Genomic DNA, 16,249 nt, shown 5'->3' with positions numbered 1-16,249 from the left:
CCTCTGCTGATTTTTCTCAGGGGTTGCAAAGGCCATTCTTATTTGAGCAAAGAAAATCTTACCTGTTTATGGGGTGCAACTGAGAGTGGGGAAACGGTGGATGTTTCTGGGAGAGGATAAAGCGATTTTACCAACCGTATTGTTTTTACATAGTGTTTTGAAACAAACAAACAAAAAACCAACCCTCTGCCTATTAACTGGAAACAAATCCAGCTTAAAATTTTTGCTCAACCCTCACTGCAGGAAATGAGAAACTTTCTGCTGTTTCATGGGGAATTGGAGCAGGCCAGAGAGACGAGAACAACAACAAGCAGCCACCCACCAATAAAATGCATGTAGTAAAGTACTGTCAGAGAGATCAAGGGCTTTGCATACGCTTTAGGAAGGATTCGATTTCATTGTCACTTCAGGCCAAGGAGGAGGAGATTCCATATTCGTGCAGTCATTCATCCTGACTACTCCCCTACTGATTTTTAAAATCTGTTGTGGCTCAGCCCTTTTCTCATGCTTCAGAGGGGAGAGATCGCAGAGGGAACAAGAGCTCCTGAGGTTCCTCTCTACTCGTTGTCTAAAGACCCTTTAAAAATGCTGCTGATGAGCGCTAAATCTTGTCAATCCTATGACTATGACTTCAATCAGGGGAAATTATATGCAGGCATAATTCTCTCTTGAATTCAGTGGGGACTCTAGCTGAGGGGTAAATTCAACTCTACTGTAAATGGAAGGTGAATGTTGGGATGGCTGGGGACAGAAATCTGCACCCTCTTCTCCAGCTCTATGGCCCCTATGCTGCTGCGTTTTGCATTTGTTGGAAGCAGCACATCTGTCCCTTTGGAAATCAGTGCTACATGCGTCAATGCAAGAACAGAAACTTCCAGAGTGTGTTGAGTTGTTGACAGGCCAGTGTGCAACTGGAGATGATAACTCAGATATAAAATTAACCGTGCAAATTCTTGTCCTTCAAGTCGTATCAGATACCCCCCTTCACTCAGTGATGAGCCTTTTCCTGTGCGAGTTCTTAGTTCGCTGACCCCCAGAAGGTGTCGAGAAGATTTTCTGAGACGATAGCTGAGGGTCCCATTTTGTCTTTAGCATAATTCCTCCCGATTAATGAGTGTTATAGGTCCAGAACTGATGACAGTTTGGGTTCTGAGTCCTTAAAGAGTTGAATACAGTGTTCACCACAGTGCCCTCAGTAGCCTACTAGATAGGCAGACTGCCTATCCTAAGCCTTGTTCCTTATTCCTGCCTTATTCCTAAGCACCAGTTTGCACCTCAGATCCACATCTGTAAAATATGGCATTTGCCCATGTTTGAAAGTGCTCTGAGATCCAGGATGAGAGGTGTGGGATGTGTGCTAAACAGGGAACTAAACTGTTCTCGGTGCTTTGCAAACAGAAGTTTGACAAAGTCTCTACCTCAAAGAAGGTATAATCTAAAAAATAAAAAAAAAATACTAACTGCTGCCAGAAAAGTAAACTCAACCCTTTTAGAAATAATAGTAACATTCAAACATATTGAAACTCTTCCAGTGTCCATCATTAGCTAATTATTAAACAAAACTAAATATAGTTTGCTTTGTTCCACGTGCCCCTATTTACAAACTCTTATCTAATTCTAGGAAGCAAAATCAGAAAAATATCAGGTTACTGAAGGAAAACAAAGTGGTTTTTAGATCATTGGACTTAAGCCCTCCCCAGCACCTTTCAGATGCTGCCAGCTCAAGAACTAGGAGGAACAGCTGTGAACCAACAAGACTGAAGATCGGAGACAAGTCCACTGGCTGCTGCAACATCTCTGGTGCAAGAATTTTCCTCAGGCTCTCGGGAGGTTGCTAGTGATAATGCCAAACTACATTTAAAGTGTATTTCTGTATGTGTGTGTGAATACTGTGGGATTTTCTTTGAGAAACTTCTCATGTGTGATATGCAGGTGGTCAGACTGAAACCTCTTCATTGAGACAGGAGCCTTGGAGTGCCTTAGTGACACCAAAATGACATCACGGAGTTCAGGTGCGGTATCTTGATGGGCTCCATACTGAGGTCTCCGTGATCCCACCCATACCTGTAGGGAGCAGGAACTCTTTCTTCAGATTTATGCCAGGAAAAGCTCTGTCTTAGCCTTCATTGGAGCCTCTTCAGTGAGGCTTTTAATCTGTGGCCTGGGAGGTGCTTTAAAACCGCCATCTGTGTGCACTTTACCTCAGGCTGCACAGAACTTTCTGACTTGTGATTACGACAATTATTAGTCAACCCTGCATTTGGAAAATAGTTAGAAATCCTGCTACTGTATGACCCTCTTCCTCCAGTCTGCTCCATGTTTCTATAGTTTTGAGAACAAAGAGTGAGCCCCCCAACTCAGTTACTTGCCTTGTTTTTTGTCAGAGTCAGATTCAAGCATGCTTCTGACCAGCAAGAGGACCTGCGATGGTAACAGTTTCATAGAGATGATAACAGTTTCATAGAGATGATCTTTCTTTCCTGTTGTCTCAGATTCAAGCATGCTTCTGACCAGCAAGAGGACCTGAGATGGTAACAGTTTCATAGAGATGATCTTTCTTTACTGTTGTCTTGATTGGAGGGGCTGAATGAGCCATCTTGGGCCTAGACAGCTGGTTGCATGCATTTGGTTGCAATCTGCTCATTTAGAGTGAGGTGAGCATCACTTTGTTGTTCTCTACATGCACAGGAGCAAGCCTGGCACTCGATGCAGAGGCCACCTGCAACAAAGCAACTAATCTGAAGTTTACTGGGCACATTTTTGTGACTGTGCCTAGAGAATGGCACCAAGTATCAAGCTGTACCTTGAGCTTTTGAGTAAACCAGTACAAAGGGTTTCTCTGTAGTGACGGGACAGGGGACACACCACGGAAGTGCTGTTAATGCCAGGGAGACCATACTGCCAGTCTCCTTGTCTCATTCTCCCCAGCGAGCTCAGCCTCTTGCCCTTAGGACAGAGTTGTGGAGGAATGGGTTTGCCTCTTCCTTTTGTTCTTGTTCTTCATGGGAGGAGACAGTAATGCCATTTATATTCTACATACTGGCAGGTACTGCTAAAGCACAGACTGAGCGTGTTTCTGAGGTCTCTGAGCTGGCTGCTGAGGTGAAGGAGCAGTAGAATTTCTGTTCCGTTTGCCACTTAGGCAGGTAACATACCCCTGAGAAAGATGCTGTGCAAGAGCTAATTATTTTTGTATGCTGCTGCCTGAATAACTTGAGTCTGCCGGGTGCCAAATGCCTCTGGAAATCTCCCAATTCTGGGGGAACGGAAAGGTTCAGCTTGTTCCTGACTCTTTTATGGAGTCAGACCCTAGAAAACTGCAAACTTTTAGCACAAAGGCTTCTCATCTGCTGTGGGGAGAGCAAAACACACCCATGAGAAACATGAAGTAGAAAAAAGGACTCCAAATTTTTAGTGACCACTGATTCTGTAAGAGCATGATGCATGCTAACCCTGAAAGCCTGTCCCAGAGGTGAATCAATGCCACCGTTCCTTGCACCATTTCCTTACATTGCTGTTTGTCTGCTTTCCTGCGTGAGTCACTTGGGTTGTGATCCCTGGTTTACATGCTTCTAAAATCTTGTGCAATGTTGTCGTGACTGTTATGCAGTCGGTAGAAGCTTTATGTGTTTATTGCATTAGGTTTACATGAAATAAAATATCTGTATTTTGGATAAATAAATGACTTAAATGCCAGGATGACTGGTCTAACACAGTAAGTTTGTAGAAGGTGGTAGCATGGGGAAATGTAGGCTGAACTCTGGCTTTGACTTGGTAACCAGTCATTCGTTAGTTTGTAATTGGTTTTTTTTAACTTCATTCTTTTAGTTGTCTCCCTGTGAATGATAAAGAAAGAGACGACACTGTCATTGTACACATGAACTGATGTGGTTTTACTGCATTTGGCCACACACTTAAAAGAAATACGCTGGTACAGAGCAGCCACAGGTCTTATCTCTGCTGCCATTCCTTTCACAAAAGAATGATCTTTACATCAACAGTTTTCCATCCTTGGCTTGAAAATGTTGCAGTCCTACCTTTTGCTCTTGGGCCGAATGCAGAGATTAAAAACACTCAGTTGATGCAAACGGTGGGTTGATACAACACACAGAATGGGGTGTAGATGTGCTTCACACAACAGAGAGCAGAATTGAAGGGGAAGATGTTGCTTGGAGGCAAGACGCCTCTTTAACTGATTATGGCAAGGAAAATCAAATACCATATCTGCTTTTCTCCTGGTGTATATCAAGACTGATCGTAACTAACATCTGTTCATGTTAAGCAAATAGTTGTCATGATTTAAACTTCTGTTTGCATACAACTCTGAGTAGTGCATCTTAAAGTCATACATATTCATATAGAATGAAGAATGCATAATGTCTGCATAAAAAGATAAGCTGTATGACTATATATGAAGACAACAACTACAATTCTCACAGCACTGTCATCGGTTAATTTTAAAATATTCAAGCATTATTTAAAAAACAGTAAGCTGAACTTAAAACTACACTACAAAAAAATGGTATAACTGAACCAATGCTGACCTGTTTTCCTCAATATTAATCGATTGTAAAGTTTCCCTTTTTTTTCCTAACACTTTTTGTTAATTAGTTGTTATTTTAACCTCCAGTAACATGATCAGACTTCTTCTGCCTCTGGGCAATTGAGTTATGCTCTGATCTCGAGTTCTAAGGGAAATGTTCAATTTTATTTTTTTCCACAATTGAATAAACAGTACCATGTACACTATCTCTTGTGTTAGAATAGTGTTGTCTTCACATAAGACTCAAATAATGGTATTAGTCATTCATTTCCTTGTACACATACACCCTATTGCGTGTTGACAGGTTTATAAGGATGCAGTGGCAGCCGTGGGTGCTGGGAAGCTCCTAGACGACAGCCTTTGAATCCTTGCAGTCCTGAGCAATGGTGCCTGAGTTAGTCTGTTTATTGTCTGCTTTCTCTCCCAGATGCTTGACTTGTCTGAAAGATTAATACATTAACAAGAGCGGTAAGGTCCAGGGTTGCACATCTTTAAGACATGTTTATTAGCAGATGGCACATGAGATTCAAAGGTCACTGTGGAAGGTAACATTTTAAAGTGAAACAACAATATTTATGTTCAAATACTATGCTGATGAGATCATACGGAAAAATGTTTCTGATTAAATTAGTTTATAAATAGCCAAAATATATCTATTGAAAATTCCAAATGCCACTTTTAGTCTTCTTTCTTTTATTCTATTCCTTCCTAATTTATTTAGTAACACAAGACTACCCTCTTACGTAAACAGACTAGCAGCTGGAAAAAAAATCTATACTGGACAGACAAGCCCACTTTCTTAAATAATTGAAAATCCAGTGTGAAACCTGGTTCTATTGTCTACTATTTAAAGCTAATATTCCATATAAGAGTTTTTTAAGACCTGAAAGAAATTTTAACTTTTAAATTAAATAGGGTGAAATTCATCTTGCAGACATAAGGACTTACTGGCAGATAGCTATTCTTATTTACAGGCAATATCATGTGCTACAACACATTTGACAAAAATCATGTTATGCTACTTACACAGAATCCATACAATGAAAAGAAAATGCTTTTCTTTAGGATTTCCATAGGAGGACTGACTGTCTCACAGCTCATTAGTAAACATTATCAGTAATGCTAAACCTGAAATCTTGTTTATCCTCTCAGATTGTCACAAACTGTGCATAAATTGTAGAGGAAATAGTTTTGCACACGTTTAAAAGGGCAACTAAGCTCTTAATTAACATTTCTTATCTACCACGCCACACAGGCATTAAAATGCAGAGGATTTAAATGGTACTTACTTTTCATGTGATCCATTTTCAACTTTCATAGCCCCTTCCACTGGATCCAGTCCTTGTTCTGAAAACTGTTTCAAGGCACTTAACGCTGCCTAAAGAAAAAATCAGTTGTCAAAAAACCTACTGACACAACTGTATTAACACCAAATGAAGGAAGGTGTGTATTTTCATATTCTAGATTTAAATAATTTCCTGTATATTGAAGCCAGTTAGGCTACAGAGCTAACAGAGTGGGTACATAACAGCTCCATGATAAACAGCTGTGCTTGTGCACGGGTTTGAGGATATCTTCTTCTTCCTGGGTAGATGAGTGACTTCCATTTGTGCTAATGCAAGCTTCACCACCTACATGAAGAACATGATACGCTTTTAGGATTCTTGCCTCTCTGGCCTGTAATGTCTCTCCAGCTTCCCCGTGTGCTTTCCTACACACTTTACAGAGCTCCTACGGACAAACTCTTGTCTTGTAGATGATTGCAGAAGGTGTGAGCAGTGGGAAGAGGGTCGGCAGGACACTACCAACACTCCAAGGCTGGATCTCAAACAACGCGGCAGACTGATACCTTATACATAGGTAGTGAAGTGTGCTAAACAGGGTGAGCCAATATGGGATGATTATGAAGCATCAGCAATAGAAGAATGATTAATTTTCAGCTGACATTTTTCTGTGCAAGTGCATTCTTTATTGACCAGCTTCTCTCTCATGTTCATGAATTCTGCCTTAGGACTCAGAATTGTTCTTCTCTCCCCCCTAACTGCTTTGGTAAAAGACAAATGATTTTTTTGTAATTAATTTAGCAAAGGTTGGTTATGAAACTCTCAGACACCACGTGGCTGACTTTGAAAACACACCCAGCACAACAAAAGAGTTTTCTCTTTAATTTTTCTCTTTAATCACGCCCACCTAAGATGCATTCAGAACTAATCACAGGGGGGAAAAAGGTAAATTTTCACAGACACTGTCACCTAAGGTAACATCTCAAACACTGGAACTGACTGCAGGCGCTACAGCACTGTTCTGCACAGTGAGGCAACAACTGCTGTTTAGAAAATTGGAAGTTGCTCTCTTCTTAATTGTTGGGAGAGAAAGAATCCATATCTCTATCCTCGTTTCCCATTCCTCTCAGAGAGCAGGGACTCTGTCCGGAACAGGAGCTGCCATTGTAATGAAGTACTAGTTTTGCTTTCGTAGTAATTCTTTGCCTGGATTCTCTCAACAGCTCCTTCCCTTGAAAGGTATGTTTATACAACTTAAATATTATTAGACAATGTGTATTTTGGCGAGATGAATAACAGCACAAAAATTGCCAGGCTGCCCTAAAGTAAAAGACCATGTATCCCAGATTTGTCTATACTAAAGACTAGCTGTTAAAGCTTCAGAAGGCTGTACAAGGTACTCCCACCCATAATGGATGAAGGTGGAATCTTTCTAGTCTGTGAAGTTTTATGGGTTTTGCCCTAGCAAACAAATAAAAAGCTAAACATTTTATAATGTGTCTTGGTAAACCTCAGATTATCACTGTTACCCATCCACGCTACCTTTACCATGTGTTCTGGGCCCCCTGTATCTGACAGCTAACCTGCTCTCTGCTTGCTCCTTCTTCCCATCTATTGACATAATTTTCCCCTTCATCTTAAAATCTCTGCTGCCTGCATCTTTCTTTTTATTCTTTTTCCATGCTATGGCTAAGGGCTGAGCCTCAGCTTCACCTCAGTAACAACTTCTCCCATTACAGGATCTTTCACTTTTATCACCCATTGAGTTCCCCAGTGAATGAATTCTCCCTTTCCTCGTTTCTTCTGGTTTTCTTGACATTTTGATATATTTGCATTTTTTATAAGACAGCTCTTTCTCTACTACCTCAGAGTGTCTCTTGTAGTTTTAGACGTGCATTCTCAATTCCTATAAGCTCTAATCACCATCTGCCTTTCCATCCTTGATCTTGACTGCACAGCAAAATCACTGTTTGTTCAACCCAAATAATTTCTCCCAGTGGCAACAAGGGTTTTCATCTACTCTCCTCTCAACTTCTCTGTTCCAGTAACCCGACACATTTCTTCATCCCAATTTCTGTCTTCTCCTCCTCTCCCTGGGGTCCTTTTCATCACAATGCAAGCACTACTCATCATGTGAGGAAGGGGAGCGATTTGGGTTCATGTGCTTCCTTGCTTCTCTATTGTACTTTAGTTGGTCATGGGTTAGCAGCTATGAGAACCAAACAATTCAATGGGTAGGGACTGGCACACAATAATCTCCTGTCTTCTCATATCCATTTTTCCTGATGCATATTAGCAAAACAGTCAGGATCTCCTTTCGTCTTCTGTATGGTAATCCAAAAACCATTACCAGGTAGCACTGCAAGGAGAGAAGGAAGCTGAGACATCTGCTCCTCCTACAGAATTTAACTGCTACCTCATCTGTTTTTGAACTCACTTTGTTTACTTTTTCATATCCATTCTTAGCTTCCGGGTCTGATGTGTGAATTGTAAACTTGTTGTGGAAGAACTATTTGTTCAGGTTATTTGTTTGTACAGTGGCTTGGACAAAAAGGCGCTGATCATAGTTGGTAAGAAGTAGAGATCACAGGTTGATCATATGATATGCAGAACAGTCTGATCTTGATCAGTGGTCACTGAAATCCCCAAATCATCAAGAGACTAATGAGACCAATCCAAATTTCCTAATTCCTTTCTAGAATTGCTCTGAATATGAGTATATCTGTTACTTACTACTGTTTTACTCATAGAACTGACTATTGCAAGGCATACCACATAAATTACAGAGCAGCTTTCAGGGATGCTTTCCAGAAAAACTGCTTTGGAACTTCCTGGAGGAATATTAGCCACTATCTCAATAGAAACAGATCACAAGGGCATCTCTTCTCTTCTAACAGCAAAGGAAGAAGTAATACAATATAAAATAATGAACTCTGCCTGTAAGCATGGATCATTACTATATGGGTGTCAAGGAGGTAAATATGGAACAATTAGAGGAAGCATATAAAATGAAGGTATGATTCAAGGTGTTTAATGATAAGCATGTTTGATACCAACACAACATCCAAATCCTAATGCTTGTAACGCAGTGCAGTCTCATTTCTCCATCTCACCCTTCTTCAAGCCATGCCCTTCCCAAACTGAAATGTGATATAAAAGATAAGATCTCAGATCTATTGTATTTCTGAAGCCAAATATCAGAAGGGGGAAGCAGCAGGAAAGCAGTCCTGTACCTGTATCCTTGATCTTCCAAGTAGAGGTGTCAGGGTATTTGTGTGAGCACCGTTGAAGAGCCAGCCCTTTACACTGTCCCTCATTGCTAGGCTTCTCACCTTTGCTGCCCTGGAAGCCAACGATCTCTTCAAAAGCTCATGCTTCTCACTACCGAGTCCCCACTCCCCACATCATCTGCCTCAGTCCCACATCTTTCCCAAGCAACTCCAGTGCCCCTGGTCTTCCCCTCCCTACTATCCACCCCAGAGCTCCGACTTCTTTTACAGCAGAGGTGATCACCTCTACTTCTTCACAAATCTCCCCCTACCCAGGCCCCTACTTTTTCCTGCTCCTAAATGCTCTCCCACCCAGGAGCCCCAGCTGCTCCCAGCTCCCAGAGCTAAACTTTCCTTCCTCAAGTCATAGAATCATAGAATCATTAAAGTTGGAAAAGGCCTCTAAGATCATCGAGTCCAACAGTCAACCCAACACCACCATGCCCACTAAACCATGTCCCTAAGCACCTCATCTACACATCTTTTAAATACTTCCAGGGATGGGGACTCCACCACTTCCCTGGGCAGCCTCTTCCAATGTTTAACCACTCTTTCGGTAAAGAAATTTTAGTCCTCCCAACCTCCTACACCTCACAGTCCCTCTTTATCTTCCAGTTTCCTGTGTTTCAGGTTTATATGAGATCTGATTTCTTTTTCATGGAACCGTGTCTCTCTCTCCATAAGATACCTGTGGGGGAAACCTAACTACTTATGGCCCAACTTTTGCAAAAACATTTGAATTTTGGGAAAGTTTCTTTCCTTTTTAAAATGTCCATTCATGAGCTGTGACTGAAGGGCAGTAGATGAATGGTAGAGAGAGCCTTGCGGTGTCCTAACCCCCCCCCTTTTCTTTCTCCCATAGCCTGCTTATGTTTGGAAGGAGCAGCAAAGCTGAGAGAAGCTGGTAAGTAAACAATACTTTGGACCTTAATAGATGTCCTTAAGGTTTCTCATCTCCCCGTCGTGCCCCTAGACAGACATGAAGATGCTGGATTCAGGAAGGAAGCTGGTAGCTGAGAGGCTGTGACCTGAATAGTCAGTGGAGTGACACAGAGCCCATGTAATCTGCAGCGAAGAAGAGTTACAAGCAGACACTGGGCTAATTTAATCCATGATTCAATTCTATTAGTCCCAACAGATTTACACCACTTGGCTTAAATATAACTTGTGAATGGCAGATAACTTAGGTTAAATGAAAAGGAAAGAAAAGAATGGAACATTTGACAGTGAATCTGGTGAACAATTTCCTCTTTTAAAAGCTCAACACTTCCTTCCATTGATATTTTTCTTACAATAGAGCATCTGCACAGATATAGAGAAATTTTTCTCTCCCCCAGAAGATTTTACAACTGTTTTGTGAGTGAAGCCCCATAGGTTACAGAACAGATGTCCTTACACATTTCTTGTATCACTTGTTTTCTGTGTAGCTACAACAGTGCCAAAAATACGATGCCAACAGGATGCACCGCACTGCTAGCTGTTTGTCTTGGCTGCCATTTCCATTATTAGTATGTGTGTGTATCAGGATGGGGATGGATGTTTCCAGTCATTTTTTAGCTTTCCTCAAGTCAATTGGCAATTAGTAAATAGCATTGAAACTTGTGAATATTCTTCCTGTTTCTCACTCTGGGGATTAAGCGTCTTATAATGACAATCTAGTAACATTAGATCATTCTTTTAGCAAGAACAGCAGACAGGCACTACACTAGCCCATGTGCATTTAAGACCACATCCTTACGATAAAATTTTCACATGTTTGTTTTAGCACAGTATGTGGTTTGTGTTTTTCCTCTTAAATCTGTATTACATTTCAGATTATTCCATGAAGCTGAAAATTGTAAAAGTTTGTTGTTCTCAGTGGCCCTTCCAGTTGATTTTACCAAGGAGGTCTGAGACAATCCTAATAAACACACTGCTTGATACTGTTAGTTTACTGGTGATATGTCTCCTAACATCAGTTTTCTAAGTACATAAAAAAACATATTCAGCTTGGCCTTAATCAGTGTTTTCTGAAGACATAAAATTATGGGCAGAAATAGTTACGCTGCAAAACAGAATTAAGTCAGGGTCCAGAGTAGGTCACGAAGGACAAAATTTTACTGTCTTTAGTAGCTGGGTCTTAGTTCAAGGTTGAGTTTGCAGAGTCAAATTACTCATTGTGGTCATACCGCCTGTAGCCACATGCCATATACACGAACAAGTCTCAGGCTGTGCCTGAGTTTAGGCTTGAGAAAATGCTTGCACGCCAGGTTAAAATGATAGACAGATCTAACTCTAGTTCTCGATTTCACTTGCAAGCCAGAAGCCTAGACAACAGCAGAGTTAATGCATGAACAAAACTGGTAGCAAGTGTATTTACAAACAATGTTCATTTGTTTTCTAAGCCAAGAGGAAAAATGCCCCCCAAATCAGGGAGGTTCTTCCCCTCTCCCTGACAATTGAGGCCTCAAAAGGCAGTATCATCTGTGCGATAACATTGCAGCAAAGCTGTCTGCATCAGTAATGAGATGCACTTCATGACTTCTTAATATGTGGATTTAAATTTCACATTTAAAGGCTATTGAAAAAAACCAGCAATATCACAGCTGTAGAGGTGAGTTTGAGGACTGTGTCCCAAAGCTGAGCAACTATTTAAATTTGTAGGTATTCAAAATTGTTGTTCTTGGTGATTATTTTTGCTTTCTCTTGATGAGGAAATTTTTGACCAATCTTCCACCTGGCTTTAACTTGTCCACACCCAAAATTGCATGCGTACAGAAATGCACAAAGGGAAGATATATTTGCTTGTGTAGACTAAGTAGCTAAAATTTAACTCCTTAACATATCCATTTAATTCTTTTGGATTTACCAGGTTGGCTACGTACAAGCTAAACAAAAACTAGGTGATGGGTATTGCAAACAAATCCTTTTTCCCCATAGCTTCTGTTGTAAATGAATTTACTATATCGCAAGCAATAACTTCTGCGAGGAGTTTTTGCCACTTTCCTCACATTGTACCGTTCTCCCCAGTTGATTAGATTTCATGTGAACCAATGTTAACATCTGTTTAAAAATTAAAGTCAGAAAGGCTTTTCACACTGCACAGTGTAAACCTAAATTAAATGACTTTTAAGCCCTTTCCTCACACAATTTATTATATGCATGAAAAACACAGGGTTATAATCTGATTAACTCATGTAGTTTACATGGAAATAGCATTTTCCAAACTGATTAATCTCTGCACAAAGGCATAGTCACCTGATAGGTACTACAATTAAGGCTACTGATTGCACCTGTCAAAAGAAGGAACTTGGAGGATAGAAGGAGTCCACTATCTTCAAACAAAGAATGATGATTCACAGATGTAGCTTAGAACAAGTCCTACGTAGTAGTTAATGCTACCCCCAGGCAACTCATGCAGCCAGAATTTAAATGACACACAATCCACGTACAGCCTGACCTTGCCAGCTTTCTGAGGGTAATCCTAAAGTAAGGATTAACTGTTCTTGAACAATTTTTCCAATATATTAAGCAGAGCTGCTATCAACAACAGCATGCATGTCACCTTCTTCCACCTGGTTTTATCGGACACGTGTACTCATTCCTCCATGCCTCCCAATATTCCAAGAAGTGGATGCAGTGAAAGACACTATTTGACATGGAATTTTATTTCCGTAGGTTTTACTCTTCAACAATCTACTTAAGTAAAAGGACTGCTTGAGTTAACAGTAGAGAGAGTCAATTAGGCATGGCTTATTTTCACATACGAACCACCACACTATAAATCTGACCGCCATTCTTGGGACTATGCAATAATTCCGGGAGTAATGAATGGCAAAACATTCTCTCAAAGCCCAAGAAAGAGCTGCATGATCATCTGAGGTGAGACAGTTCTATTGCTTTAATGGTGATACAAGATTATCTAGTCACAAAGAGAGAAAACCATGCTGAAAAGCACCTAATTTTTAAAATAACTAAAAAGTATGCTTTTGTATGAAGAGTATTTGATAAATAACACTGAGAGTCAAACTTAACAAATTTAACACTAATGTAAGAGATTAATCCAGCATGGAGAGGCTAGTCTGGTTGCCAAGTTTAGGTTGCATTCTTACTTGGAATAAGTATGGGTGGGAATAAGAGAGGAAATGATTGCTAAAAGATCTGTACAGGACCCAGACCGTACGGGACTGCTCTTAAATCTGTATCTTCTCCGACTCCTGCCTCTTCACATATTCTCAGCTGCGAGGAGCAGCATTTTTGAATGCTACCAAAATGCTAACTTTTGCCTCCGTGGCAATCTATGCTGGAAACCATAAGTTGGCACTTCCTAATGAACATCTCAAAAGAGCTTTCAGGTTCAATGCCAGTATCTACTGAGGTGTGTCTATGTCCTCTAACAGTGAAATGATGTGTGAAAGTTCAGCCCCAGTATCAGCAGTTAAAATACATCCTAATCAAGCCTCTTTTTTTTCAGATAATTTCAGTACCTTTTCAGTGTATATTCTTCAGTTATGGTCTAGAAATATGGAAGTTCTTTTAAAGTAAATTTCTTTCTAAATTCAGAACTTCATATTTTTTCTTCAATTGTTACAATTGAAAGAACAAAGACAGAAAGAATCATGCATCATCACAGCTTGCTTATGAAGATGAAGAAAAATATTTTAAAATTAAATTTCCAAGCATTTACACTACGTATATACAACAGAATTTCACCAGACAGCAATTAATCGTAAATTAATCTTGCTTCTAATTTTGTATCCTCAGACAAAAGCTACTTAAATACTAACTTTCAGAAGGAGGTAGACATCTAAGTAATATAGGTGCTTTCAGTAATTAGAGACTTCCAAATGAGAGCATTTAAATGGCCAATTATTGTATGGGTAGGTAGAGGTTTAAATCATACAACTGAGACAACACTCAAGCATGATTGAGAAGCTGCAGACAAAAATTGTAGGAGATTTTAAGGAACATGGCTTTAAACCTAAAACTGAAAACAGCAGAATGTATATCCTCAGGCAAAATCCTGCACCAGCAGGGAAGAAAGGCCATGAATCACTGTCTCTTTCATCACTGATGGCTGGAAAATATCCTTGTCAGCTGTGTTCTCAGAACAATTTGGTTTATTTAATTATTTATTTATAGGCATTTCTCCACATCACTGCCATAGATTTGCAAGTCCACTGTCATTAACCCTATCTGTATTGCAGGAGATTTTGACCTCTTGATTTTAAATAAGTGGATCAAGGTTCTTGGCTGTGTAAGAGTTCACGGTGTCTTCTAAAATATGCTGCAATAGACAATCCGACAATCCTCTTCATCTATCTGACCTCCACAGTTCCATCCTGTTTTTAACATCACTACCACAGCCTTCACTACATAAGTAGCAGTACATAAATGAGGCAAAGACCATATTGTTCCCCACCAGGGCATGGGCCCTGACCCATATTAGTAGTGTAGATGTAGCCAGAACTGTTTTAACAAAATGAATAAGCTCTAAACTGAACTGTATTTAAATAAGATATAATAATTTATTCTGTTATTTAAGTGGTTTTCTTAGGCAACTGCTCGTGCAGAGTGGTGAAAACTTGGATATTAAAAGATTTTTATGAATTCTCAAAGATCCGCACCTAAATTAGTATACAACAAAGTTCAAACTATCAAGTATTACTCAGTGCTTACTTCAACATGGTTACTCTTCCACTTAGTAAACTGAACTTGTAAAACACTTACTAGTGTTTAAATACTTTTTACCTCTCCTTGCAAATATCCTCTTCTTCATGAGACAAAATGGCACTGAGGACCAGAGGTAGTTTTATTATCACTGTTTTTAAAGAGAAGGAAACTGAAGTGAAGAGAGAGTGCATGAGCACATAAAGGGCTGGCCCAAGGTCAGGCAATAAAAGTAAGAATCAGTTTTACTAGTTTACATGCATTTTATCATAGCCCAAGAGAGACAGAGAGAGATTCTGAAAAAAGGTATTTAATGATAGAAAACAAAAGAACAGTCTACACTGCAGCCACAATTATAATTCAAATGCCTCATTCCTGTCACTATCACCCAGCAAGCCATAATCTTCCCATTAATACTAAACACTTTCCATGACATAGTGGAGAAAAAGACTCCCTTTTAGGAGACGAGGTCAGGTGAGAGCCTCTAACAAATTTGTTTTGATGAAATATGCTAAAGAGCACTCTTTTTTCCCCAATGTTTTACAATTTTTTTTTTCTTTAAAGCTTGACATGTTTCTATTTCTAAAGACCATACACTTTGCTTTAGACATGGGAGTCATTCCTAAATATCAGATTCCTCAGTTTTAACAATTCTAAAATGAAAGAATGTTTGTTCTCTCATACCAAGACCATTACCTTAGATTTTAAGTACGTGTCAGTCTAAACATGACTAGAAACTTTGGTTTGAAGACAAAAGCAGTAGATTACACTTAATGCAAAGGACTGCCCATTGGCTTCTTCAAGCAGCACATTATAGCTGGAACAATGGGGGAGTTTAGGGCTGTAGATTCTTGCATTACAACATCTGTAATGAAGCCCACGTACTAAATTGTATCGTATCTCTTCTTCTGTGTAACTCTACTCCTGTGGCCCGCATATCGGCATTCGGAGAAGGATACTTCCACCCTCAGAGCCCTAACGACCAATCCCCCTCTTCATTCTCCAAGTCTCATTTTACAAGCATGTATGTACATCCAACAAAGTACCAAATCTAGATTGACAGCTAAAAGCATTATATTTAGCATATATGGCATGTAATTAGAAATTTGAGTGTTTCCAAAAGGCAAAAGTTTTTGATTCTGATCTCAGAGTTTTTTTACACTGCATTAACTGGTATTTTTCTCCTAATTGAAGCTGATTTAAGTGAGATCAGAGTCAGACCCAAGAGCTACAGGCCGAACTTCTCATCTGAAGTAGTTTGTAATGTAATTTTGTCCTTGCTAACTGTTGATGGCTTGTCCTCATCCCATTTTAACCTACAACCATCAGCTCCTTTAATGGAAGTGTCTATAAAGATCTTCTCTAAAATATGCTTTTCCAGCACACTTAATGTCTTTTAATGTCTTTCCAATTAAATCCAGATGTGAAAAGCTTAAGGAACAGTTCTCAGGACTGAAAAAGATGACATAAATCTTGCAGCTGACAGAGATCCCACTGAGCTCAGT

General features: G+C 39.8%; 1 protein-coding gene across 2 annotated transcripts in view; it reads right to left on the bottom strand.

Annotated features, from left to right (window-relative positions):
* Nucleotides 1–3,872: 3,872 nt before the first annotated feature.
* The window catches only part of STAU2 (staufen double-stranded RNA binding protein 2), a 163,141-nt gene continuing 150,764 nt past the window's right edge, over nt 3,873–16,249 (bottom strand). For both annotated transcript variants that reach the window (XM_009272647.1, XM_009272648.1), the window contains 2 exons: nt 5,833–5,921; nt 3,873–4,983 (listed from right to left, as the gene is read on the bottom strand). In XM_009272647.1, coding sequence (XP_009270922.1) covers nt 4,890–4,983; nt 5,833–5,921 — 183 coding nt within the window. In that variant the 3' untranslated portion in view covers nt 3,873–4,889. The remainder of the gene's footprint in view (nt 4,984–5,832; nt 5,922–16,249) is intronic.

The sequence above is a fragment of the Aptenodytes forsteri genome, unplaced genomic scaffold (genome assembly GCF_000699145.1).
Source record: "Aptenodytes forsteri isolate BGI_AS27 unplaced genomic scaffold, ASM69914v1 Scaffold62, whole genome shotgun sequence".
NCBI classification, from domain to species: Eukaryota; Metazoa; Chordata; class Aves; order Sphenisciformes; family Spheniscidae; genus Aptenodytes; species Aptenodytes forsteri.
Note: the sequence above shows the minus strand (reverse complement) of the source record. Positions and strands in the feature narration are given on the sequence as shown.